This window comes from Motacilla alba, chromosome 29, assembly GCF_015832195.1.
Source record: "Motacilla alba alba isolate MOTALB_02 chromosome 29, Motacilla_alba_V1.0_pri, whole genome shotgun sequence".
NCBI classification, from domain to species: Eukaryota; Metazoa; Chordata; class Aves; order Passeriformes; family Motacillidae; genus Motacilla; species Motacilla alba.
This window is the reverse complement of record NC_052044.1, coordinates 681,829-706,706: the sequence shown is the minus strand read 5'-3', so window position 1 is coordinate 706,706 and position 24,878 is coordinate 681,829. Positions and strand designations below refer to the sequence as shown.

At 60.8% G+C, this 24,878-nt stretch overlaps 1 protein-coding gene across 1 annotated transcript; it reads left to right on the top strand.

The window, feature by feature from the left end:
* The first annotated feature begins 981 nt into the window (after positions 1-981).
* On the top strand, positions 982-24,273 carry SLC11A2 (solute carrier family 11 member 2). Its single transcript, XM_038164209.1, has 15 exons — positions 982-1,136; positions 4,333-4,481; positions 7,719-7,844; positions 9,617-9,736; positions 11,457-11,563; positions 12,463-12,533; positions 13,482-13,549; positions 14,495-14,650; positions 15,835-15,993; positions 16,786-16,872; positions 17,503-17,622; positions 18,398-18,547; positions 19,386-19,459; positions 20,245-20,398; positions 24,188-24,273. The coding sequence occupies exons 1-15, from the start codon at positions 1,115-1,117 to the stop codon at positions 24,236-24,238; spliced, it is 1,614 nt and encodes a 537-aa protein (XP_038020137.1). The 5' UTR covers positions 982-1,114; the 3' UTR covers positions 24,239-24,273.
* The last annotated feature ends 605 nt before the right edge of the window (positions 24,274-24,878 follow it).

Here is a 24,878-nt window from a genome sequence, read left to right as displayed (position 1 = left end):
TTCTTTTTTCCTTCCTTTTTCTCTTTCTTTCTTTCTTTCTTTCTTTCTTTCTTTCTTTCTTTCTTTCTTTCTTTCTTTCCTCCTTTTTCTCTTCCTTTCCTTTCCTTTCCTTTCCTTTCCTTTCCTTTCCTTTCCTTTCCTTTCCTTTCCTTTCCTTCCCTTTTCCTTCCTTTTTCTCTTTCTTTCTTTTCTTCCTTCCTTCCTTCTCTCTCTCCTTTCTCTCCTTCCCCATTTCTCTTTTATGAGGGCACCAAACGATTCATTACCTTTTATTAGAAGGTCAAATTCTTTCATTAAAGAATGAAACTTAAATAATTTCATTTTTAAACCAAACAACGAATCTCTCCAACTCTGCCCTGTGGGGTTTTCACGTTTAATCACAAAATACTGCTTGAACTCAGGAAGGAGAAGGTAAAGAAGAACAATTTGTTCCTGCCTGAAAACCTTTCACACTTATTGCTGCACTTTAAAACTCCAAAAACTCCATTTATTACTGCACTTTAAAACTTCAAATTAAAACTCCAAAAACTCCATTTATTGCTGCCCTTTAAAACTCCAAATTCAAACTCCAAAAACTCCATTTATTGCTGCACTTTAAAACTCCAAATTCAAACTCCAAAAACCCCATTTATTGCTGCACTTGAAAACTCCAAAAACTCCATTCATTGCTGCCCTTTAAAACTCCAAATTCAAACTCCAAAAACCCCATTCATTGCTGCACTTTAAAACTCCAAATTCAAACTCCAAAAACTCCATTCATTGCTGCACTTTAAAACTCCAAATTCAAACTCCAAAAACTCCATTCATTGCTGCCCTTTAAAACTCCAAATTTAAACTCCAAAAACTCCATTCATTGCTGCCCTTTAAAACTCCAAATTCCCTGTTTTGTTTTGTTCCACCCTGTTACCTGGCTGCCCCCTTGCAATCCCAGTGCTGCTCACTCATTCTGGGGTTCCTTCAGGCCAAACTCGGGGGGTTTTTTTGTGCCTTTCAGCCCTAAAAGGTTAAATTTTCCCCCACCCGGGTTTCTGACCCACCCTGACGGGGTTTTTCCTTTTTCCCAGCCCATGTGTCTGGAGTGAAGCCGTTCCCAGAGCAGGGCGAGGCCTGGGGCATGGAGAGGAGAGCGTCCTACGGTGAGCCTGGGGGGCACGGGGGGCTGCCCCTGCCTGTGCTGCCCTGCTTTTGGGGTGCTGGTCCCTGCTTTTGGGGTGCTGGGCTGTCCTGATCCCCCCCTCCCTTTGCTTCCCTGCTTTTGGGGTGAGCCCTCATCCCCCCCTCCCTTTGCCAGCCCTGCTTTTTGGGGTGCTGGGCTGAGCCTTCATCCTCCCCCCTCCCTTCAGCCCCAGCCCTGCTTTTGGGGTGCTGGTCTCTGCTTTTGGGGTGCTGGGCTGAGCCCTCATCCCCCCCTCCCTTTCCCAGCCCTGCTTTTTGGGGTGCTGGTCCCTGCTTTTGGGGTGCTGGGCTGAGCCCCTGCAGCTCCCCGGGGTCACCCAGCCCAGCTGAGCCAGCCCGGCCTGGGCAGGAATGGCCTGGGGGAGAGCTCTGAGCGGGGTCCCTGCTCACCTGGGCAGCCCCAGCAGGGTCCCTGCTCACCTGGGCAGCTCTGAGCGGGATCCCTGCACACCTGGGCAGCCCCAACAGGATCCCTGCACACCTGGGCAGATCCCTGCAGGATCCCTGCTCACCTGGGCATCCCCAACAGGATCCCTGCACACCTGGGCAGCTCTGAGCGGGATCCCTGCTCACCTGGGCATCCCCAACAGGATCCCTGCACACCTGGGCAGCCCCAGAAGGGATCCCTGCTCACCTGGGCAGCCCCATTAGGATCCCTGCTCACCTGGGCAGCCCCAGAGGGATCCCTGCACACCTGAGCAGGGATCCCTGCACACCTGGGCAGCTCTGGGCAGGGATCCCTGCACACCTGGGCAGCTCTGGGCAGATCCCTGCACACCTGAACAGGGATCCCTGCACACCTGGGCAGCCCCAACAGGATCCCTGCACACCTGGGCAGATCCCTGCACACCTGGGCAGCCCCAACAGGATCCCTGCTCACCTGGGCAGCCCCAGCAGGATCCCTGGGCAGCCCCATTAGGGTCCCTGCTCACCTGGGCAGCCCCAGCAGGGATCCCCGGTCCAAGGAGGCCCTGGCCGGGCTCGGGAGGCCGGGAAAAGGAGGAGGAGGAGGAGGAGGAGGAGGAGGAGGAGCGGCCCGGGTGATGCAACAGGAACTGGGGCAGAGCTGCCCTGACCCTGCCCCAGCCCAGCCCAGCCCCAGTCCCAGCCCCGGCCCCAGAGCGCGGCTGCTGCGGGGAATGGCCCGAGGGGAGAGCAGCAGTGAGCGGGGGCTGGGGGGATCGGGGGGCTGGGGGAGAGTGTGGGGTTTTGTGGGGTTGTGTGGGGTTGGGAGAGAGTGTGGGGTTGTGTGGGGTTGAGTATAGGATTGGGAGAGAGTGTGAGATCAAGAATGGGATTGGGAGAGAGTGTGGGGTTGTGTGGGATTGGGAGAGAGCGTGGGGCTCTGTGGGGTTGTGTGGGGTTGGGAGAGAGCGTGGGATTGGGAGAGAGTGTGGGATATTTTGTGGAGGGAGTGTGGGATTCTATAGGATTGGGAGAGAGTGTGGGATTGAGAATGGGACTGGGAGAGAGTGTGGGGTTGTATGGGATTGTGTGGGATTGGGAGAGAGTGTGGGATTGAGAATGGGATTGAGTATAGGATTGGGAGAGAGTGTGGGATTGCAGAGCGTTGTGTAGGATTGGGAGAGAGTATGGGATCAAGAATGGGATTGGGAGAGAGTGTGGGATATTTTGTGGAGGGAGTGTGGGATTGTGTAGGATTGGGAGAGAGTGTGGGATTCTGTGGGGTTGTGTGGGATTGGGAGAGACTGTGGGATCAAGAATGGAATTGGGAGAGAGTGTGGGGTTGCAGAGCATTGTATAGGATTGGGAGAGAGTGTGGGGTCGTGTGGGATTGTGTAGGGAGGGAGTGTGGGATCCAGTGTGGGACGGGGAGAGAGTGTGGGGTTGAGCTTTTGCTGGCAGTGCTGGGGCAGAGGGTGACAGTGACAGTGTGACAGTGTGGCAGTGTGGCAGTGTGACAGTGTGGCAGTGTGACAGTGTGGCAGTGACAGTATGGCAGTGTGACAGTGACAGAGTGACAGTGTGACAGTGTGGCAGTGTGGCAGTGTGGCAGTGTGGCAGTGTGACAGTGTGGCAGTGACAGTATGGCAGTGTGACAGTGACAGTGTGACAGTGACAGTGTGACAGTGTGACAGTGTGGCAGTGTGGCAGTGTGACAGTGTGACAGTGACAGTGTGGCAGTGTGGCAGTGTGACAGTGTGGCAGTGTGGCAGTGGGAATGTGCCGGGCTGGCGCTGCTCCCTTGCCTCACTCCTCACCTTTGGGAACTCCTGGAATTCTGAGTGCTGGCTGTCCCTGCTCTGAGCTGTGCCACCTCCTGGCTGTCCCTGCTGGGGAGCTGTGCCACCTCCTGTGCCATCCCTCACTGTCCCTGCTCCAGACTGTGCCACCTCCTCGCTGTCCCTGCTCTGAGCTGTGTCACCTCTCACTGTCCCTGCTCCGAGCTGTGTCACCCCCTCACTGGGCCACCCCCTGGCTGTCCCTGCTCCGAGCTGTGCCACCTCTCACTGTCCCTGCCCAGAGCTGTGCCACCTCCTCACTGTCCCTGCTCCAAGCTGTGCCACCTCCTGTGCCACCCCCTGGCTGTCCCTGCTCCGAGCTGTGCCACCTCCTTGCTGTGCCACCTCCGAGCTGTCCCTGCCCCTCACTGTGCCACCCCCTGGCTGTCCCTTCTCCTCCCTGTGCCACCTCCTGTGCCACCTCCTGTGCCACCCCCTGGCTGTCCCTGCTCCGAGCTGTGCCACCTCCTGTGCCACCTCCTGTGCCACCCCTGGCTGTCCCTGCCCCGGTGTTGGGTGTCCCTGTGATGCCACCAGGCCGGGCTGGGATAAAGGCACAGGGGCACTCCCAGATCTCTCCGGGGTCTGGCTCGTGCAGATTCCTCATTAATTAATCACTAATTAATCACTAATTAATCATTAATTAATCGTTAATTAATCACTAATTAATCGTTAATTGTTGTGGGGACGCTGCTGCTCCTCCAGCCCCCCAGATCAGCCCCCAGGACGGGGATTTCCCAAATTAACCCCAAGGAACCGATCCCAGCAGGGGGAGAGGGGACCCCGGGAAGGCTCCAGGCCCCGGGGGCTGCGGCTCTGGGGGACATTTTAATTAATTACCCCTAATTAGCATCGGCTGCCGGCAGCGCCTCCCGCTCACCGCTGCTGTCCCTGTGTCCCTGTGTCCCCGCAGAGGATGGCCCCGGGGAGCCCGGGGGGCTCGGGGGGGTGCTCAGCACCGTCTCGGGCAGCAGGAGCCCCCTGCAGCCCCCCGAGGATGAGGAGGGGGAGCCCTTCAGCACCTACTTCGACAGCAAGATCCCCATCCCCGAGGACGAGACGGTGAGTGGGGGAAACCTGCCCCCGAGTCACCCCCCGAGTCACCCCACGGGCTCCAGACACCCCCTGAGTGACCCCCCAGACACCCCCCGAGTCACCCCACGGGCTCCAGAGACCCCCTGAGTCACCCCCCGAGTCACCCCACGGGCTCCAGAGACCCCCTGAGTCACCCCCCGAGTCACCCCAAGAGCTCCAGACACCCCCTGAGTGACCCCCCAGACACCCCCTGAGTCACCCCAAGAGCCCCAGACACCCCCCGAGTCACCCCCTGAGTCACCCCAAGGGCTCCAGAGACCCCCTGAGTCACCCCCCGAGTCACCCCATGGGCTCCAGACACCCCTGAGTCACCCCCTGAGTCACCCCACTGGCTCCAGACACCCCCTGAGTCACCCCACAAGCTCCAGTTCAGCCCCAGACACCCCTGAGTCACCCCAAGAGCTCCAGAGACCCCCTGAGTGACCCCACGGGCTCCAGACACCCCCTGAGTCACCCCCTGAGTCACCCCCTGAGTGACCCCAAGGGCTCCAGACGCCCCCCGAGTCACCCCAAGAGCCCCAGACACCCCCTGAGTCACCCCCCAGACACCCCCCGAGTCACCCCAAGAGCCCCAGACACCCCCTGAGTCACCCCAAGAGCTCCAGACACCCCCTGAGTCACCCCCCAGACACCCCCTGAGTCACCCCCTGAGTCACCCCAAGAGCTCCAGACACCCCCTGAGTCACCCCAAGAGCTCCAGTTCAGCCCCAGTCACCCCAAGGGCTCCAGACACCCCTGAGTCACCCCACGGGCTCCAGTTCAGCCCCAGACACCCCCTGAGTCACCCCCAGACGCCCCCTGAGTCACCCCAAGAGCCCCAGACACCCCCTGAGTCACCCCAAGGGCCCCAGTTCCCCTTCCAGCCTGCACTGGGAAGCACTGGGAGAGGGGGGAGGGGAGAGGGGGAGGGGTCCCGGCTCTCGGGGGGATGGGCCCCCCGTTAATGATTGACCCCGCGGGGTTTGGCTCCTGCAGGGAAGGGCCTTGGCCCGGCTCGGGGCTCTTTGTTCCCTTATCAGGGAGCCTGGGTGGCCTCGTGAGCTGTCCCCCGTGTCCCCCGTGTCCCCTGTGTCACCCGCCCTTGGCTGAAGCCCCCAGGGTCAGCGGGGCAGGGTCCTGCTCCCCCCGGGCCCCTATAAGTGTCACCCCGGTGTCACTGTCACCTTCTCGGGCAAATCAAGTGCCCCCGAGTGCCCCCGAGTGCCCCCAAGTGCCCCCGAGTGCCCCCAAGTGTCCCCCAAGTGTCCCCAAGTGCCCCCAGGTGTCCCCCAAGTGACCCCAAGTGACCCCAAGTGACCCCAAGTGTCCCCAAGTGCCCCCAGGTGTCCCCCAAGTGTCCCCGAGTGCCTCCAAGTGTCCCCGAGTGCCCCCAAGTGTCCCCGAGTGTCCCCAAGTGCCCCCCAAGTGCCCCCGAGTGTCCCCAAGTGCCCCCGAGTGCCCCCCAAGTGCCCCCAAGTGTCCCCGAGTGCCCCCGAGTGCCCCCAGGTGTCCCCGAGTGTCCCCAAGTGTCCCCGAGCGCCCCCAAGTGCCCCCAAGTGCCACTTGCTGCAGGGATGTGCCCCCAAACTGTCCCTTGTCCCCTTAAAAAGGAACAAAGCCCCCGAAGCTTCTCTCCTCAATGAACAAAAAAGACCCCAGGGGACCTGGGGGGGTCAGCTCGGGGCAGGGTCCTGCTCCCCCCGGGCCCCCCTCAGCGTCACCCCGGTGTCACTGTCCCCTTCCCTGGCGTTTCCCCTGCCGGGGGGCCGAGGAGAAATCCCGGCGAGGAGATTCCCCAGAGCCTGGGCCTTGGGCCGGGCTCGAGACCAGGCCGGGTTTAGGCCGGGATTAGGGCAGGCTTTGGGCTCGCGGCCCCGCGGGGTTCGGGGCGGCTCGAGGAGCGGGCGAGCCCCGCGCTGGGGGGTCCCAGGGATGTGCCCCCCGTCGAGGGAGGGACCCACCTGCCCCTCGTCCCCGCGAAAGGAGCAGAGCCCAGGAGCTCCTCTCCTCAGCCAGACCCCTGACAGGACCTGGGGGGTTCACCCCAAACTTCGGGACAGCCAAAAAATCCCACCCGAGAATCCACCAGGAAAAGAAGAGAGCAGAGGAACGGATTGCTTTTGTGGGGTGTCCCACCAGGAGCAAGGACCTCTCGCTCTAACTCGGTTTTTCTCTCTAAAGAGTTTTGTTATTTTGCCTTTTTTTAAAACCTTTTTGTTCCCAACACCACCACAGGAGCCATCCTGCTGCTTTGATGCCCTCTGAGCTGTCTCAAACGTGATCTAAATCTCCAGAAGTTCCCAGACCTGGCTCAGACACCCTTAGATCAGTGCAGGGTTTTTTCCCCTCTTGCTCTAACTCAGTTTTTCTCTCTAAAGAATTTTGTCATTTTGCATTTTATCCAAAATTTCTTGTTCCCAACACCACCACAGGAGCCATCCTGCTGCTTTTATGCCTTCTAAAGTAGCCCAGCTCTCTTGGGGTGTGAAGATCTCCAGGAGCTTTTGAGGCCTGGCTTGGAGAGACCCTTAAATCATTTGGAGTTCGATTTTTCCCCTCTTACACCTGGCTGAGTTTTCTCTCTAAAGAATTTTGTTATTTTGCCTTTTATTCAAAATTTCTTGTTCCCAGCACCACCACAGGAGCCATCCTGCTGCTTTGATGCCCTCTGAGCTGTCTCAAATGTGATCTAAACCTCCAGAAGTTCCCAGACCTGGCTCAGACACCCTTAGAGCAGTGCAGGGTTTTTTCCCCTCTTGCTCTAACTCGGTTTTTCTCTCTAAAGAGTTTTGTTATTTTCCCTTTTTTTATAACTTTTCCATTCCAAACACCACCATGAAGCCATCCTGCTGATTTTATGGCATCTGAGGCAGCTGAGCTCTCCTGGGTGTGAAGATCTCCAGGAGCTTTTGAGGCCTGGCTTGGAGAGACCCTTAAATCATTTGGAGTTCGTTTTTTCCCCTCTTACACCTGGCTGAGTTTTCTCTCTAAAGAATTTTGTTATTTTGCCTTTTATTCAAAATTTCTTGTTCCCAACACCACCACAGGAGCCATCCTGCTGATTTGATGCCTTCTAAATTAACCCAGCTCTCTCGGGGTGTGAAACAAACCCCAAACCCCTTTGAGACCTGGCCCCAAGAGCCCCCTGCCGGGCGTCAGTGAGGGAATTAATCGATCAATTAATGAATTAATGAATTAATGAGGTGATTTCTGTGCCCGCTGCAGCATTCCTGCTTCAGCTTCCGCAAGCTGTGGGCGTTCACGGGGCCGGGCTTCCTGATGAGCATCGCCTACCTGGACCCCGGGAACATCGAGTCCGACCTGCAGTCCGGGGCGGTGGCCGGCTTCAAGGTGGGCAGGGGACACCCCGGGGACACCCGCGGCGTCCCACGGGGCTGGGGGCGCCCCGGAGAGCGGGGGGTCCTGTCCCTGGGCTGTGGGGACATTGGGGATGCCATCCCTGGGCTGTGGGGACAATGGGAATGCCATCCCTGTGTCTCTGGGGACATTGGGGTGTCCCATCCCTGTGGGGACATTTAGGGTGTCCCATCCCTATGGCTGTGGGGACAATGGGGATGCCATCCCTGTGTCTTAGGGGACATTTGGGATCTCCCATCCCTGGGGCTGTGGGGACATTGGGGATGCCATCCCTGTGGGGACATTTGGGATCTCCCATCCCTGTGGGGACATTTAGGGTGTCCCATCCCTATGGCTGTGGGGACAATGGGGGTGTCCCATCCCTGGGGCTGTGGGGACATTGGGGGTCCCGTCCCTGGGCACTGTGGGGACATTTGGGGTGTCCCATCCCTGTGGCTGTGGGGACAATGGGAATGCCATCCCTGTGTCTGTGGGGACATTGGGGTGTCCCATCCCTGTGGCTGTGGGGGCATTCTCATCCCTATGGCTGTGGGGACATTGGGGATGCCATCCCTGTGGGGACATTGGGGTGTCCCATCCCTGTGTCTTTGGGGACATTGGGGTGTCCCATCCCTGTGCCTGTGGGGACAATGGGAATGCCATCCCTGTGGCTGTGGGGACATTTGGGATCTCCCATCCCTGTGGGGACATTTTGGATGTGCCATCCCTGTGGGGACACTGGGGGTGTCCCATCCCTGTGTCTGTGGGGACATTGGGAGTGTCCCATCCCTGTGGGGACATTGGGGGTCCCATCCCTATGGCTGTGAGGACATTTGGGGTGTCCCATCCCTGTGTCTGTGGGGACATTGGGGGTGTCCCATCCCTGTGGGGACATTTAGGGTGTCCCATCCCTGTGCCTGTGGGGACATTGGGGTGTCCCATCCCTGTGTCTCTGGGGACATTGAGGTGTCCCATCCCTCTGGGGACATTTGGGAATGTCCCATCCCTGTGTCTCTGGGGACATTGGGGTGTCCCATCCCTGTGTCTCTGGGGACATTGGGGTGTCCCAGAGAGGAGGGGCACAGATCCCGCCCCGGTGTCCCTTGGGTCCCTTTGGCAGCTCCGGGATCTCTGGGGTGGGATTGAGCTCTCCAGCGCGGTGGGGCTGGAGGTGACCCGGTCCTGCCCGTGTCCCCCCCGTGTCCCCCTCGTGTCCCCGTGTGTCCCCCAGCTGCTGTGGGTGCTGCTGCTGGCTGTGGGGACATTGGGAATGCCATCCCTGGGGCTGTGGGGACATTGGGGGTGTCCCATCCCTATGGCTGTGGGGACAATGGGAATGCCATCCCTGGGCACTGTGGGGACATTGGGGGTGTCCCATCCCTGGGCTGTGGGGACATTGGGGGTGTCCCATCCCTGTGTCTTTGGGGACATTTGGGGTCCCATCCCTGTGGGGACATTTGGAGTGTCCCATCCCTGTGTCTTTGGGGACATTGGGGTGTCCCATCCCTGTGTCTCTGGGGACATTGGGGTGTCCCATCCCTGTGGGGACATTGGGGTGTCCCATCCCTGTGTCTCTGGGGACATTGGGGTGTCCCAGAGAGGAGGGGCACAGGATCCCGCCCCGGTGTCCCTTGGGTCCCTTTGGCAGCTCTGGGATCTCTGGGGTGGGATTGAGCTCTCCAGCGCGGTGGGGCTGGAGGTGACCCGGTCCTGCCCGCGTCCCCCCACCCACCCGTGTCCCCTCGTGTCCCCCCCGTGTCCCCCAGCTGCTGTGGGTGCTGCTGCTGGCCACCGTCATCGGGCTGCTGCTGCAGCGGCTGGCGGCGCGCCTGGGCGTGGTCACCGGGCTGCACCTGGCCGAGGTGTGCCACCGCCAGTACCGCAAGGTGGGTGCTGGGGGCACCCCTGGGTGCTCGGGGCGGTGTGGGGTGGGTGGGTGACACTGCCCCCAATCCTCAGGGGGGCTGGGGTGGGTGGGTGACACTCCCTGAGGTCTTTAGGGGGGTGGGTGACACTCCGCCAGGTCTTTAGGGGGGTTAGGATGGGTGGGTGACACTCCCCGAGGTGCTCAGGGGGGTGTGGGGTGGGTGGGTGACACTCCCCCAGGTGCTCAGTGGAGGGGTGACACTCCCCGAGGTGCTCAGGGGGGTGGGTGACACTCCGCCAGGTCTTTAGGGGGGTTAGGATGGGTGGGTGACACTCCCCGAGGTGCTCAATGGGTGGGTGACACTCCCCAGGGTGCTCAGGGGGGTGTGGGGTAGGTGGGTGACACTCCCCCAGGTCCTCAGGGGGTGGGTGACACTCCCCCAGGGTGCTCAGGGCAGTGGGTGACACTCCCCCAGGGTGCTCAGTGGGTGGGTGACACTGCCCCAAGGTGCTCAGGGGGGTGTGGGGTGGGTGGGTGACACTCCCCGGGGTGCTCAGTGGGTGGGTGACACTCCCCCAGGGTGCTCAGGGGGGTGTGGGGTGGGTGGGTGACACTGCCCCCCAATCCTCAGGGGGGCTGGGGTGGGTGGGTGACACTCCCCCAGGGTGCTCAGGGGGGTTAGGATGGGTGGGTGACACTGCCCCAGGGTGCTCGGTGGGTGGGTGACACTCCCCGAGGTGCTCAGGGGGGTTAGGATGGGTGGGTGACACTGCCCCAGGGTGCTCAGGGAGTGGGTGACACTCCCCGAGGTGCTCAGGGGGGTTAGGATGGGTGGGTGACACTCCCCCAGGGTGCTCAGGGAGTGGGTGACACTCCCCGAGGTGCTCAGGGGGGTTAGGATGGGTGGGTGACACTCCCCCAGGGTGCTCAGGGAGTGGGTGACACTCCCCGAGGTGCTCAGGGGGGTTAGGATGGGTGGGTGACACTCCCCCAGGTGCTCAGGGGGGTGGGTGACACTCCCCCAGGTGCTCAGGGCAGTGGGTGACACTCCCCCAGGGTGCTCAGGGGGTGGGTGACACTCCCCCAGGGTGCTCAGGGCAGTGGGTGACACTCCCCCAGGGTGCTCAGTGGGTGGGTGACACTGCCCCAGGTGCTCAGGGGGTGGGTGACACTCCCCCAGGGTGCTCAGGGGGTGGGTGACACTCCCCCAGGGTGCTCAGGGGGTGGGTGACACTCCCCTAGGGTGCTCAGGGCAGTGGGTGACACTCCCCCAGGGTGCTCGGTGGGTGGGTGACACTCCCCCAGGGTGCTCAGTGGGTGGGTGACACTCCCCCAGGGTGCTCAGGGGGTGGGTGACACTCCCCGAGGTGCTCAGGGGGGTTAGGATGGGTGGGTGACACTCCCCCAGGGTGCTCAGGGGATGTGGGGTGGGGAGTGACACTCCCCCACTCTGCTGCTGATGAGTGACAGGAGCCGTGGGGACATTGGGGACATCCCCAAAATGCCTGTGGAAATCCCTGTGGGGACATTGGGTAACGTCCCATCCTTATGACTGTGAGGACATTTGGGGTCCCATCCCTGTGGGGACATTTGGGATGCCATTTTTCCCCCATTCTCCCCATTTGTCTCCCCATTTTTCCCCATTTCTCCCCATTTTCCACCCATTTCCCCCGTTTTCCCCCCTTTTATCCCCGTTTTTCCCCGTTCCCCTGTCCCGGTCCCCCGTTGTCCCCGTGCAGGTGCCGCGGGTGCTGCTGTGGCTGATGGTGGAGCTCGCCATCATCGGCTCCGACATGCAGGAGGTGATCGGCTCGGCCATCGCCATCAACCTGCTCTCCGTGGGCAAGTGAGTGTGGGGCGTGGGCTAGTGACTCTGGCATGTGGGCTAGTGACTCTGGCATGTGGGCTAGTGACTCTGGCATGTGGGCTAGTGACTCGGGGACGTGGGCTAGTGACTCTGGCATGTGGGCTAGTGACTCGGGGACGTGGGCTAGTGACTCTGGAATGTGGGCTACTGAGTGTGGGACCGGGCTAGTGACTCTGGGATGTGGGCTAGTGACTCTGGGATGTGGACTAGTGAGTGTGGGGCTGGGCTACTGAGTGTGGGATGTGGGCTAGTGAGTGTGGCACTGGGCTAGTGACTCTGGGACGTGGGCTAGTGACTCTGGCATGTGGGCTAGTGAGTGGGGAACGTGGGCTAGTGACTCTGGGATGTGGGCTAGTGAGTGTGGGACCAGGCTAGTGACTCTGGGATGTGGGCTACTGAGTGGGGAACGTGGGCTAGTGACTCTGGGATGTGGGCTAGTGAGTGGGGAACGTGGGCTAGTGACTCTGGGATGTGGGCTAGTGAGTGGGGAACGTGGGCTAGTGAGTGTGGGATTGGGCTACTCAGTGTGGGACTGGGCTAGTGACTCTGGCATGTGGGCTACTGAGTGTGGGACTGTGGCTAGTGAGTGTGGGACCGGGCTAGTGAGTGGGGAATGTGGGCTAGTGAGTGTGGGACCGGGCTAGTGAGTGTGGCACTGGGCTAGTGACTCTGGGATGTGGGCTAGTGAGTGAGGTGACATCAGCTGGCCGCAGTGGTGACACCAGCTGGCCATCGTGGGGAGGTGACATCAGCTCCCTGAGGTCCCCTGTCCTGCTCAGGCCCTGAGGAACCCCCACCCTGCAGCCGCACCCCAAAAAAAGCCCCGGAGAGAAGGGCTGGGGGGCTCTGGGTGGGCGCTGACCCCTCTGTCCCCGCAGGATCCCTCTCTGGGGGGGAGTGCTCATCACCATCGCCGACACCTTCGTCTTCCTCTTCCTCGACAAATACGGTGAGTCCTGCTGGGATCGGGATCGGGATCGGGATCGGGATCGGGATCGGGATTGGGATTGGGATGGGATTGGGATTGGGATTGGATTGGGATAGGATTGGGATGGGATTGGGATTGGGATGGGATGGGATTGGGATTGGGATGGGATTGGGATTGGGATTGGGATCGGGATTGGGATTGGGATTGGGATTGGATTGGGATAGGGATGGGATGGGATTGGGATTGGGACTGGGACTGGGTTTGGGATTGGGATTGGATTGGGATTGGGACTGAGTTTGGGTTTGGGTTTGAGTTTGGGATTGGGACTGGGATCGGGATTGGGATTGGGATTGGGATTGGGACCGGGTTTGAGATTGGGTTTGGGATTGGGACTGGGTTTGGGACTGGGTTTGAGATTGGGTTTGGGATTGGGATTGGGACTGGGATCAGGATTGGGACTGGGACTGGGTTTGGGACTGGGTTTGGGATTGGGTTTGAGTTTGGGGTTGGGTTTGAGTTTGGGATTGGGTTTGAGTTTGAGATTGGGTTTGGGTTTGGGATTGGGACTGGGATCAGGATTGGGACTGGGACTGGGTTTGGGACTGGGTTTGGGATTGGGTTTGAGTTTGGGGTTGGGTTTGAGTTTGGGATTGGGTTTGGGGGATTGGGTTTGGGGCTGGGTTTGGGACTGGGATTGGGATTGGGATTGGGACCGGGTTTGAGATTGGGTTTGGGATTGGGACTGGGACTGGGTTTGGGACTGGGTTTGAGATTGGGTTTGGGATTGGGATTGGGACTGGGATCAGGATTGGGACTGGGTTTGGGATTGGGTTTGAGTTTGGGGTTGGGTTTGAGTTTGGGATTGGGTTTGGGGTTGGGTTTGGGATTGGGATTGGGATTGGGTTTGGGATTGGGATTGGCATTGGGCTCTTCCCAGCTTGGTGACAACGGGACTTCTCCTCCCTGCAGGCCTGAGGAAGCTCGAGGCGTTCTTTGGGCTCCTGATCACCATCATGGCCCTGACCTTCGGATACGAGGTACCCCGAGGGACACCCCGAGGGCTCCGGGGCCGGGAAAGGGGCAGGGAAAGGGAAAGGGGCTGGGAGAGGGGCTGGGAAAGGGAAAGGGGATGGGAAAGGGGTTGGGAAAGGGGCTGGGAAAGGGGCAGGGAAAGGGAAAGGGGCTGGGAAAGGGAAAGGGGCTCAGCCTGGAGAAAAGGAGGCTCAGGAGGGGCCTCCTCGCACCCCACAACAGGAGGGGACAGCCAGGTGGGGTCAGGTCTGCTCCCAGGGGACAGGAGGGGACAGCCAGGTGGGGTCAGGCTCTGCTCCGAGGGGACAGGAGGAATCAAAAAGGCATCCAGGGCAGGTTGAGGTTGGATTTTAGGGAAAATTCCTTCATGGAAAAGCTGCTGAGGCCAAGGGTGAAGGCCCCACAGCTCCCCATTTTCTGACCCCAAAACCCCGTTTCCCCATCCCTGCCCCCAAAACTCCATTTCTCTGTCTCTGACCCCAAAACTGTTGCCTTGACCCCAAAACTCCCCATTTCCTGTGTCCAAAGCTCGCCGTTTCCCTGTCCCTGACCCCAAAACTCCATTTCTCTGTCCCTGACCCCAAAACTGTTTCCTTGACCCCAAAACTCCCTGTTTCCCTTTCCCTGTGCTCAAAACTCCCCACTTCCCTGTCCCTGACCCCAAAACTGTTTCCTTGACCCCTAAACTCCCCGTTTCCCTGTCCCTGACCCCAAAACTCCCCATTTCCTGTGTCCAAAGCTCGATGTTTCCCTGTCCCTGACCCCAAAACCCCGTTTCCCTGTCCCTGACCCCAAAACTTCCCGTTTCCTGTTTCCAAAATCCCTGTTTCTCTGCCCCTGACCCCAAAACTCCCTGTTTCCCCGTCCCTGACCCCAAAAGTCCCCATTTCCTGACCCCAAAACCCCGTTTCCCATTTCCTGACCCCAAAACCCCGTGTCCCTGTCCCCAGTACGTCACGGTGAAGCCCGACCAGGGGCAGCTGCTGCGGGGTTTGTTCGTCCCCTACTGCTCGGGGTGCGGCACGGCGCAGCTGGAGCAGGCCGTGGGCATCGTGGGCGCCGTCATCATGCCCCACAACATGTACCTGCACTCCGCCCTGGTCAAGGTGAGCGCCCCGGGGTCGGGATCGGGGTCGGGAAACGGCTCCAGGGGACCCCGGGGACGGGATCAGCTCCAGGGGACCCCCGGGGTCGGGATCGGAGTCGGGACCGGCTCCAGGGGACCCCGGGGATGGGAAACGGCTCCAGGGGAGCTCTGGGGTCGGGACCGGCTCCAGGGGAGCTCCGGGGTCGGGACCAGGGACGGGAAACGGCTCCAGGGGAGCCCCGGGGATGTGAAACAGCTCCAGGGGAGCTCCGGGGTCGGGATCAGCTCCAGGGGACCCCGGGGTCGGGATTGGGGACGGGAAACGGCTCCAGGGGACCCCGGGGTCGGGATCGAGGACGGGACCGGCTCCAGGGGAGCTCTGGGGTCAGGATCGGGGTCGGGAAACGGCTCCAGGGGACCCCGGGGTTGGGAAGCAGCTCCAGGGGACCCCGGGGTCGGGAAACGGCTCCAGGAGAGCTCCGGGGTCGGGATCGGGGTTGGGATCAGCTCCAGGGGAGCTCCGGGGTCGGGATCAGCTCCAGGGGACCCCAGGGATGGGAAACGGCTCCAGGGGACCCCGGGGTCGGGAAATGGCTCCAGGGGAGCTCCGGGGTTGGGAAACGGCTCCAGGGGACCCTGGGGTCGGGAAACGGCTCCAGGGGAGCTCCGGGGTTGGGATCAGGGTCGGGAAACGGCTCCAGGGGAGCTCCGGGGTCGGGATCAGCTCCAGGGGACCCCGGGGTCGGGAAACGGCTCCAGGGGAGCTCCGGGGTCGGGATCGGGGTCGGGAAACGGCTCCAGGGGAGCTCCGGGGATGGGAAACGGCTCCAGGGGACCCCGGGGTCGGGAAACGGTTCCAGGGGAGCTCTGGGGACGGGAAATGGCTCCAGGGGACCCCAGGGATGGGAAACGGCTCCAGGGGACCCCGGGGTCGGGATCAGCTCCAGGGGAGCTCCGGGATCGTGACCAGGGACGGGAAACGGCTCCAGGGGACCCCGGGGTCGGGAACGGCTCCAGGGAAGCTCCGGGGTTGGGATCGGGGTCAGGAAACGGCTCCAGGGGACCCCGGGGATGGGAACGGCTCCAGGGGAGCTCCAGGATCGGGACTGGGGATGGGAAACGGCTCCAGGGGACCCCGGGGTCGGGACCGGCTGCTGAGGCCGGGCTGGAGGTGACCCCGTGTGACCGTCCCCGTCCCCCCAGTCGCGGCAGGTGGACCGCGCCGACAAGCGGCAGGTGAGGGAGGCCAACAAGTATTTCTTCATCGAGTCGTGCATCGCGCTCTTCGTCTCCTTCATCATCAACATCTTCGTGGTGACCGTCTTCGCCGAGGCCTTCTTCAACAAGAGCAACGCCGACGTGGTGCGTGGGACTGGGGGGGACTGGGAGGGACTGGGGGGGACTGGGATGGACAGGGAGGGACTGGGATGGACTGGGATGGACTGGGAGGGATGGGACCAAACTGGGATGGACTGGGAGGGACTGGGATGGACTGGGATGGACTGGGAGGGACGGGACCAAACTGGGATGGACTGGGAGGGACTGGGACCAAAGTAAGAGGGACTGGGAGGGACTGGGATGGACTGGGACTGGACTGGGGGGGACTGGGATGGACTGGGAGGGACTGGGATGGACTGGGGGGGACTGGGATGGACTCGGAGGGACTGGGACCAAACTGGGATGGACTGGGAGGGACTGGGATGGACTGGGAGGGACTGGGACCAAACTGGGATGGACTGGGAGGGACTGGGATGGACTGGGAGGGACTGGGATACTCTGGGATGGACTGGGATGGACTGGGAGGGACTGGGATGGATTGGGATGGACTGGGATGGACTGGGATGGATTGGGATGGACTGGGAGGGACTGGGACCAAACTGGGATGGACTGGGATGGACAGCCAGGTGGGGTCAGGTCTGCCCCAGGTGACAGGAGGACAGGGCAGGTTGGGGTTGGATTTCAGGGAGAATTCCCTCATGGAAAAGCTGCTCCGGCCAGGGGTGGGTCCCCATCCCTTGCGGGGGTTTCACAGCTCTGTGGAGGTGGCACTTGGGGACACGGTCACGGTGGCCTCGGTCGCTGCTGGACCCCGCGGTCCCCGAGGGTTTTCCGTGCCCAGCGTGTCCCTCATGCCACCCTTCCGTGCCCGTGCAGAGGGCGGAGTGTGCCAACTCCAGCAGCCCCCACTCCTCGCTCTTCCCCAACAACAGCGACGCCCTGGAGGTGGACATCTACAAGGGGGTGAGTGTCCCCGGGGGGACAGCTTGGGGACAGCCCTGGGGCCCTGTCTGGTGTCCCCTGGGGGGTGACACAATGTCCAGGACAGCCCAGTGACCCTGTCTGGTGTCCCCTGGTGTCCCCACTGATCCTGTCTGGTGTCCCCTGGGGGGTGACACCATGTCCAGGACAGCCCAGTGACCCTGTCTGGTGTCCCCAGAGTGGGAGCAGCCATGTCTGGGGCAGCTGGTGACTGTCTGGTGTCCCCTGCTGTCCCCAGTGACCCTGTCTGGTGTCCCTGGGGGGCACGGTGACCCTGTCAGGTGTCCCCATGGGGTGACACCATGTCCAGGACAGCCCAGTGACCCTGTCTGGTGTCCCCTGCTGTCCCCAGTGACCCTGTCAGGTGTCCCCATGGGGTGACACCATGTCCAGGACAGCTCAAGGACCCTGTCTGGTGTCCCCTGCTGTCCCCAGGGATCCTGTCTGGTGTCCCCCGGTGTCCCCAGTGTGTCCCCTGCTGCCTGTGGATCAGCGGGGAGCACTGGGGCCGTTGAGGGATCCCCAAAAGCAGAGTGGGGCTGGGGGGACCCCGGGATTTCCTCCTGGGTGTAACTGCCCCCCCGGGCTGACGGAGCCGCTGCCTCCCCGCAGGGCGTGGTCCTGGGCTGCTACTTCGGCCCCGCCGCCCTCTACATCTGGGCCATCGGCATCCTGGCGGCCGGGCAGAGCTCCACCATGACGGGCACCTACTCGGGCCAGTTCGTCATGGAGGTAACGCGCCTCCTCCTCATCCTCACTCCTTACTCATTCCTTACTCGCTCCTGGGGAGGTAAGGCGGCTCCTCCTCATCCTCACTCCTGAGGAGTAACGCGGCTCCTCCTCATCCTCACTCCTTACTCGCTCTTGAGGAGGTAACGCAGCTCCTCCTCATCGTCACTCCCTGCTCGCTCCTTACTCGCTCCTGAGGAGTAACGCGCCTCCTCCTCATCCTCACTCCTTACTCCGGGTTCTGTATTCATTACTCCCTGGTGTCCTTATTCCATACTCCATACTCCTCGCTCCTTACTCACTCCTTAGGAGTAACACAGCTCCTCCTCATCCTCACTCCCTACTCACTCCTTACTCGCTCCTGGGGAGGTAACGCGGCTCCTCCTCATCCTTACTCCTGGGGAGGTACCGCGGCTCCTCCTCATCCTCACTCCTTACTCACTCCTCGGGAGGTAACGCGGCTCCTCCTCATCCTCACTCCCTACTCGCTCCTTACTCGCTCCTGGGGAGGTACCATGGCTCCTCCTCATCCTCACTCCCTACTCACTCCTTACTCACTCCTTACTCCTGGCCCCCCATGGCTTCCTGAACCTGCGCTGCTCCTGTACTACTCACTCCTTACTCACTCCTTACTCACTCCTTACTCCTGGCCTCCCCGTTCCCCCCCGTGCTGGTCCTGTACTACTCACACCTTGCTCGCTCCTTGCTCACTCCTTACTCACACCTCACTCACTCCTTACTCTCTCCTTACTCACACGTTACTCGCTCCTTGCCCCAGGGCTTCCTGAACCTGCGCTGGTCGCGCTTCGCGCGGGTGCTGCTGACGCGCTCCATCGCCATCACGCCCACGCTCTTCGTGGCCATCTTCCAGGACGTGGAGCACCTGACGGGCATGAACGACTTCCTCAACGTGCTCATGAGCCTGCAGGTGAGCGGGGTGGGCACCTGAGCGACAGGTGAGCGGGGTCAGGAGCGACAGGTGAGCGGGGTGGGGACCTGAGTCCAGGTGAGCGGGGCCAGGAGCTCCAGGTGAGCGGGGGGACCTGAGCGACAGGAGAGCAGGGTCAGGAGCTCCAGGTGAGCGGGGTCAGGAGCGACAAGTGAGCGGGGGTGGGGACCTGAGCCTCCAGGTGAGCGGGGTCACCTGAGCCTCCAGGTGAGCGCGGGGACCTGAGTCCAGGTGAGCGGGGCCAGGAGCTCCAGGTGAGCAGGGTCAGGAGCTCCAGGTGAGCACGGGGGGGAACCTGAGCCTCCAGGTGAGCGGGGTCACCTGAGCGACAGGTGAGTGGGGCCAGGAGCTCCAGGTGAGCAGGGGGGGAACCTGAGCCTCCAGGTGAGCAGGGTCAGGAGCTCCAGGTGAGCAAAGTCAGGGTCAGGAGTCTCCAGGTGAGCGGGGTCGGGGTTCAGGAGCTCCAGCTGAGCGGGGTTGGGGTCAGGAGCTCCAGGTGAGCAGGGTCAGGAGCTCCAGGTGAGCGGGGTCAGGAGCGCCAGGTGAGCGGGGTCAGGGTCAGGAGCTCCAGGTGAGCGGGGTCGGGGTCAGGAGCTCCAGGTGAGCAAGGCCTGGGGTTCAAGAGCTCCAGGTGAGCGGGGTCGGGGTTCAGGAGCTCCAGGTGAGCGGGTTCGGGGTTCAGGAGCCTCCAGGTGAGCGGGTTCGGGGTTCAGGAGCCTCCAGGGTTCCAGGGAGGTTCCAGGTGGGGCGGGGGTGGGCGTTGAGGCCCCCGGGCGGGTCCGAGCCGTCCGTGCCCACGCCGCTCCTGCCCCGGCAGCTCCCGTTCGCGCTGATCCCGGTGCTCACCTTCACCAGCCTGCCCAGCGTCATGCACGACTTTGCCAACGGCCTGTGAGTACCTGGGCACGCCTGGGCACGCCTGGGCACACCTGGGCACGCCTGGGCACACCTGGGCACCCCTTCCCTCACCTGGGCACACCTGGGCATGCCTGGGCACACCTGGGCACGCCTGGGCATGCCTGCCCCCTCACCTGGGCACACCTGGACACACCTTCCCCTCACCTGGGCACGCCTGGGCATGCCTGGGCACACCTGGGCACGCCTGGGCACGCCTGGGCACACCCGGGCACGCCCGGGCATGTCTGCCCCCTCACCTGGGCACACCTGGGCACCCCTGGGCACCCCGGGCCCCCCTGCCCTCTCCAGGTGCATCCCCTCACCTGGGCACCCCTGCCCTCACCTGGGCACACCTGGGCACCCCAGGTCCCCCCCGCCGTGTCCGGGTGCACCTGTCACCAGGTTCATTCCCTCACCTGGGCACATCTGGGCACCCCTTCCCTCACCTGGGCAGCCCTGGGCACCCCTGGGCACCCCTGGGCACCCCTGCCCTCACCTGGGCACCCCTGGGCACCCCTGCCCTCTCCAGATGCACCCCTCACCAGGTGCATCCCCTCACCTGCAGCACCCCTGCCCTCACCAGGTGTCCCCCTCACCTGGGCACCCCTGGGCACCCCTGGTCCCCCCGGTCCCCCCCCGCCGTGCCCGTGTCCCCTCTGACCCGTGTCCCCTCTGACCTGTGTCCCCCGGTGTCCCCTGGCGCAGGCTGTGGCGCGTGGCCGGGGGGCTGCTGATCCTGTGTCCCCCCTGACCTGTGTCCCCCGGTGTCCCCGGCGCAGGCTGTGGCGCGTGGCCGGGGGGCTGCTGATCCTGCTCATCTGCTCCATCAACGCCTACTTCGTGGTGGCCTACGTGCTGGCCCTGCGCAGCGTGCCGCTCTACGTCGCCGCCGCGCTGCTCGGCCTCGCCTACCTGGCCTTCGTCGCCTACCTGGTGAGCGGGGGGCGCCGCCTCGGGGGGCTTCGGGGGGCTTCAGGGGGGTTTTTGGGGTTTTCACGGGGTTTTGGGAGGTTTCGGGGGGGGTTTGGGGGGGTTTTGGGGGTTTTGGGGGGTTTTTTGGGGGGATTTTGGGAGGTTTTAGGGGGTTTCGGGGGGTTTTGGGGGGTTTTGGGGGGTTTTGGGGGGTTTCGGGGGTTTCGGGGGGTTTGGGGTCCCCCCCCCGAGCTCGGCTGCTGCGGGTGCCCCGGGCAGGGAGGGCCTGGGCGGGAAGGCGGCAGCCTCAGGCAGAGCAGCTCGTTAGGGAGGTCAGCTCATCAGTGATTATCAATTCATCAGTGATTATCAATTCATCAGTGATTATCAATCCCTCAGCTCCGTGTCACCCGTGTGTCCCTGCTGGCACTGTCCCCTCAGCTCCGTGTCACTGTCACCCGTGTGTCCCTGCTGGCACTGTCCCCTCAGCTCTGTGTCACTGTCACCTGTGTGTCTCTGCTGGCACTGTCCCCTCAGCTCCGTGTCACTGTCACCTGTGTGTCTCTGCTGGCACTGTCCCCTCAGCTCTGTGTCACCCCTGTGTCCCTGGTGGCACTGTCCCCTCAGCTCTGTCACCTGTGTGTCCCTGCTGGCACTGTCCCCTCAGCTCTGTGTCACCCGTGTGTCCCTGCTGGCACTGTCCCCTCAGCTCCGTGTCACCCGTGTGTCACTGCTGGCACTGTCCCCTCAGCTCTGTCACCTGTGTGTCCCTGCTGGCACTGTCCCCTCAGCTCCGTGTCACTGTCACCCGTGTGTCCCTGCTGGCACTGTCCCCTCAGCTCTGTCACCCGTGGGTCCCTGCTGGCACTGTCCCCTCAGCTCTGTCACCCGTGTGTCCCTGCTGGCACTGTCCCCTCAGCTCTGTCACCCGTGGGTCCCTGCTGGCACTGTCCCCTCAGCTCTGTCACCCGTGTGTCCCTGCTGGCACTGTCCCCTCAGCTCTGTCACCCGTGGGTCCCTGCTGGCACTGTCCCCTCCTCGTCCCTGCCCAGGGCACGGAGCCCCTTTGCCCTCAGCTCCTTGGGGGGCACCTTGGGGCTGATCCTGATCCCGGGGATCCCAGAGGATCCCGAGGATCCCAGAGGATCCTGAAGATCCCAGAGGATCCCAGGGGTCCGAGAAGATCCCGGGGGTCCCAGAGGGTCCCGTGGATCCCAGAAGATCCCAAGGGTCCCGAGGATCCCAGAGGATCCTGAGGATCCCAGAGGGTCCCGAGGATCCCAGATCCCAAGGATCCCAGAGGGTCCTGTGGATCCCAGAGGGTCCCGTGGATCCCGGAAGATCCCGAGGATCCCAGAGGATCCCAATGATCCCAGAGGATCCAGAGGATCCCAGAGGAGCCCATGGATCCCAGAGGATCACATGGATCGCAGAACATCCTGAGGATCCCAGAGGGTCCAGAGGATCCCATGGATCCCAGAGGGTCCTGAGGATCCCAGAGGATCCCAGAGGAGCCCATGGATCCCAGAAGATCCCGGGGATTCCCAGAGGATCCCGAGGATCACAGAGGATCCCATGGATTCCAGAAGATCCTGGAGATCCCAGAGGATCCTGAGGATCCCAGAGGAGCCCATGGATCCCAGAGGGTCCAGAGGATCCCAGACTATCCAGAGGATCCCAGAGGGTCCCGAGCATCCCAGATCCCAAGGATCCCAAAGGATCCTGGGGGTCCCAAGGATCCCAGAAGATCCCGAGGGTCCCAGAGGATCCTGAAGATCCCAGAAGATCACAGGGGATCCCAGAGGATCCCGAGGATTCCAGAGGATCCCATGGATCCCAGAGGGTCCCAGGGGGTCCCGTGGATCCCAGAAGATCCCGTGGGTCCCAGAAGATCCTGAGGATCCCAGAGGATCCTAATGATCCCAGAGGATCCCAAGGATCCCAGAGGAGCCCATGGATCCCAGAGGATCATATGGATCCCAGAGGATCCCAGAGGAGCCCATGGATCCCAGAAGATCCCGAGGGTCCCAGAGGATCCCAGAAGATCCCGGGGATTCCAGAGGATCCCATGGATCCCAGAGGGTCCCGAGGATCCCAGAGGGTCCCGAGGATCCCAGAGGAGCCCATGGATCCCAGAGGGTCTAGAGGATCCCATGGATCCCAGAAGATCCTGAGGGTCCCAGAGGATCCCAGAAGATCCTGAGGGTCCCAGAGGATCCCAGAAGATCCCGAGGATCCCGGAGGATCCCTCGGATCCCTGTGTGGGGCCAGCACTGGGGTTTGCCCCAGCCCGGCTCTGGGCTCCTGGTGCAGAGCAGGGAGGGCTGGAGCACTGGAGACACCGGGAGAGGGAACCGGGAACACCGGGAGCAGGACGGAGCTGGGATGGGATGGGATGGGGTCAGGGAGCTGGGAAAGGGCTGGGATGGGATGGGGGAGCTGGGAAGGGGCTGGAGCACATCCAAGACCAGGAGAGGAGCTGGGAAGGGACTGGGGAAGCTGGGAGAGCTGGGATGGGGTGAGGGAGCTGGGATGGGGCTGGGAAGGGGCTGGGGAAGCTGGGAAGGGTCTGGAGCACATCCAAGACCCAGAGAGGAGCTGGGAAGGGGCTGGGACGGGGTGAGGGAGCTGGGAAGGGGCTGGGGGAGCTGGGAAGGGGCTGGGAAGAGGCTGGGGGAGCTGGGATGGGGCTGGGAAGGGGCTGGGGGAGCTGGGAAGGGGTCAGGGAGCTGGGAAGGGGCTGGGATGGGGTCAGGGAGCTGGGAAGGGGCTGGGATGGGGTCAGGGAGCTGGGAAGGGGCTGGGAAGGGGCTGGAATGGGGTCAGGGAGCTGGAATGGGGTCAGGGAGCTGGGAAGGGGCTCAGCCCGGGGAAGGAGGCTCAGCAGGGACCTCGTGGCTCCCCCCAGGGGGGGACAGCCGGGTGGGCGCGGGCTCTGCCCCAGGGGACAGCGGCGGGGCACGCGGCTGGAGGGGACGGCTGGGTGGGATATTGGGGACAGCTCCCTCCTGGAAAGGACAACCCGGTCCCAAGGGGGCCACAAGTGCCCGGGGCAGGGCTGGGGTCCCCATCTGTCCCAGCAAGCTGGATTGGATGGGGTAATAAAAATAATAAAATTAATAATAATAATAATAATAATAATAATAATAATAATAATAATAATAATAATAATAATAATAATAATAAGCTGGATTTGATGGGGTAATAATAATAATAGTAATAGTAATAATAATAGTAATAATAATAGTAATAATAATAATACGCTGGATTGGATGGGGTAATAATAATAATAATAATAATAATAGTGATAGTGATAGTAATAATAATAATAAGCTGGATTTGATGGGTAATAGTAATAATAAGCTTAATTTGATAGTGTAATAATAATAATAATTTATAATAATAATAAGCTGGATTTGATGGGGTAATAATAATAATAATAATCTGAATTTGATAGTGTAATAATAATAATAATTTATAATAATAATAATAATCTGGATTTGATGGGGTAATAATAATAATAATAATAATAATAATAATAATAATAATAATAATAATAATAATAATAATTTATTATAATAATAATTGCTATGATTGCAGAAGGCTGATCAATCCCTTCACTGATCACGCGCTGCACTCCATTATTAAGGAACCCCCAACCCTTCCAAATCCAGCTTTGACCTAATTGGCCGATCAACCCAAACAGCACCATCGGCGTTAATTAGCCGTTAATTACCGAAACCATCTCCGGGCCACGCCCCACACAGGTCGAGATGAGAGCCGTTCCTCGTTCCTTTTGTCTGATCTCAGGAAAAGCGAGGATGGCTCCTGTGGTGGTGCTGGGAACGGAAAAGTTTTTAAAAAAGGCAAAATAACAGAACTCTTTAGAGAGAAAACTCAGCCAGGTGTAAGAGGGGAAAAACCTAATCCCAAATGATTTAAGGGTCTCTCCAAGCCAGGCCTCAAAAGCTCCTGGAGATCTTCACACCCAGGAGAGCTCAGCTGCCTCAGGAGGTGTAAAATCAGCAGGATGGCTCCTGTGGTGGTGTTGGGAATGGAAAAGTTATAAAAAAAAGGCAAAATGACAAAATTCTTTAGAGAGAAAAACTGAGTTAGAGCAAGAGGGGAAAAAACCCTGCCCTGGTCTAAGGGTGTCTGAGCCAGGTCTGGGAACTTTTGGAGGTTTAGATCACGTTTGAGACAGCTCAGAGGGCATCAAAGCAGCAGGATGGCTCCTGTGGTGGTGTTGGGAACAAAAAGGTTTGAATGAAAGGCAAAATAAAAGAATTCTTTAGAGGGAAAGCTCAGCCAGGTGTAAGAGGGGAAAAATCTAATTCCAAATGATTTAAGGGTCTCTCCAAGCCAGGCCTCAAAAGCTCCTGGAGATCTTCACACCCCAAGAGAGCTCAGCTGCCTCAGGAGGTGTAAAAGCAGCAGGATGGCTTCATGGTGGTGTTGGGAACAAGAAATTTTGAATAAAAGCAAAATAACAAAATTCTTT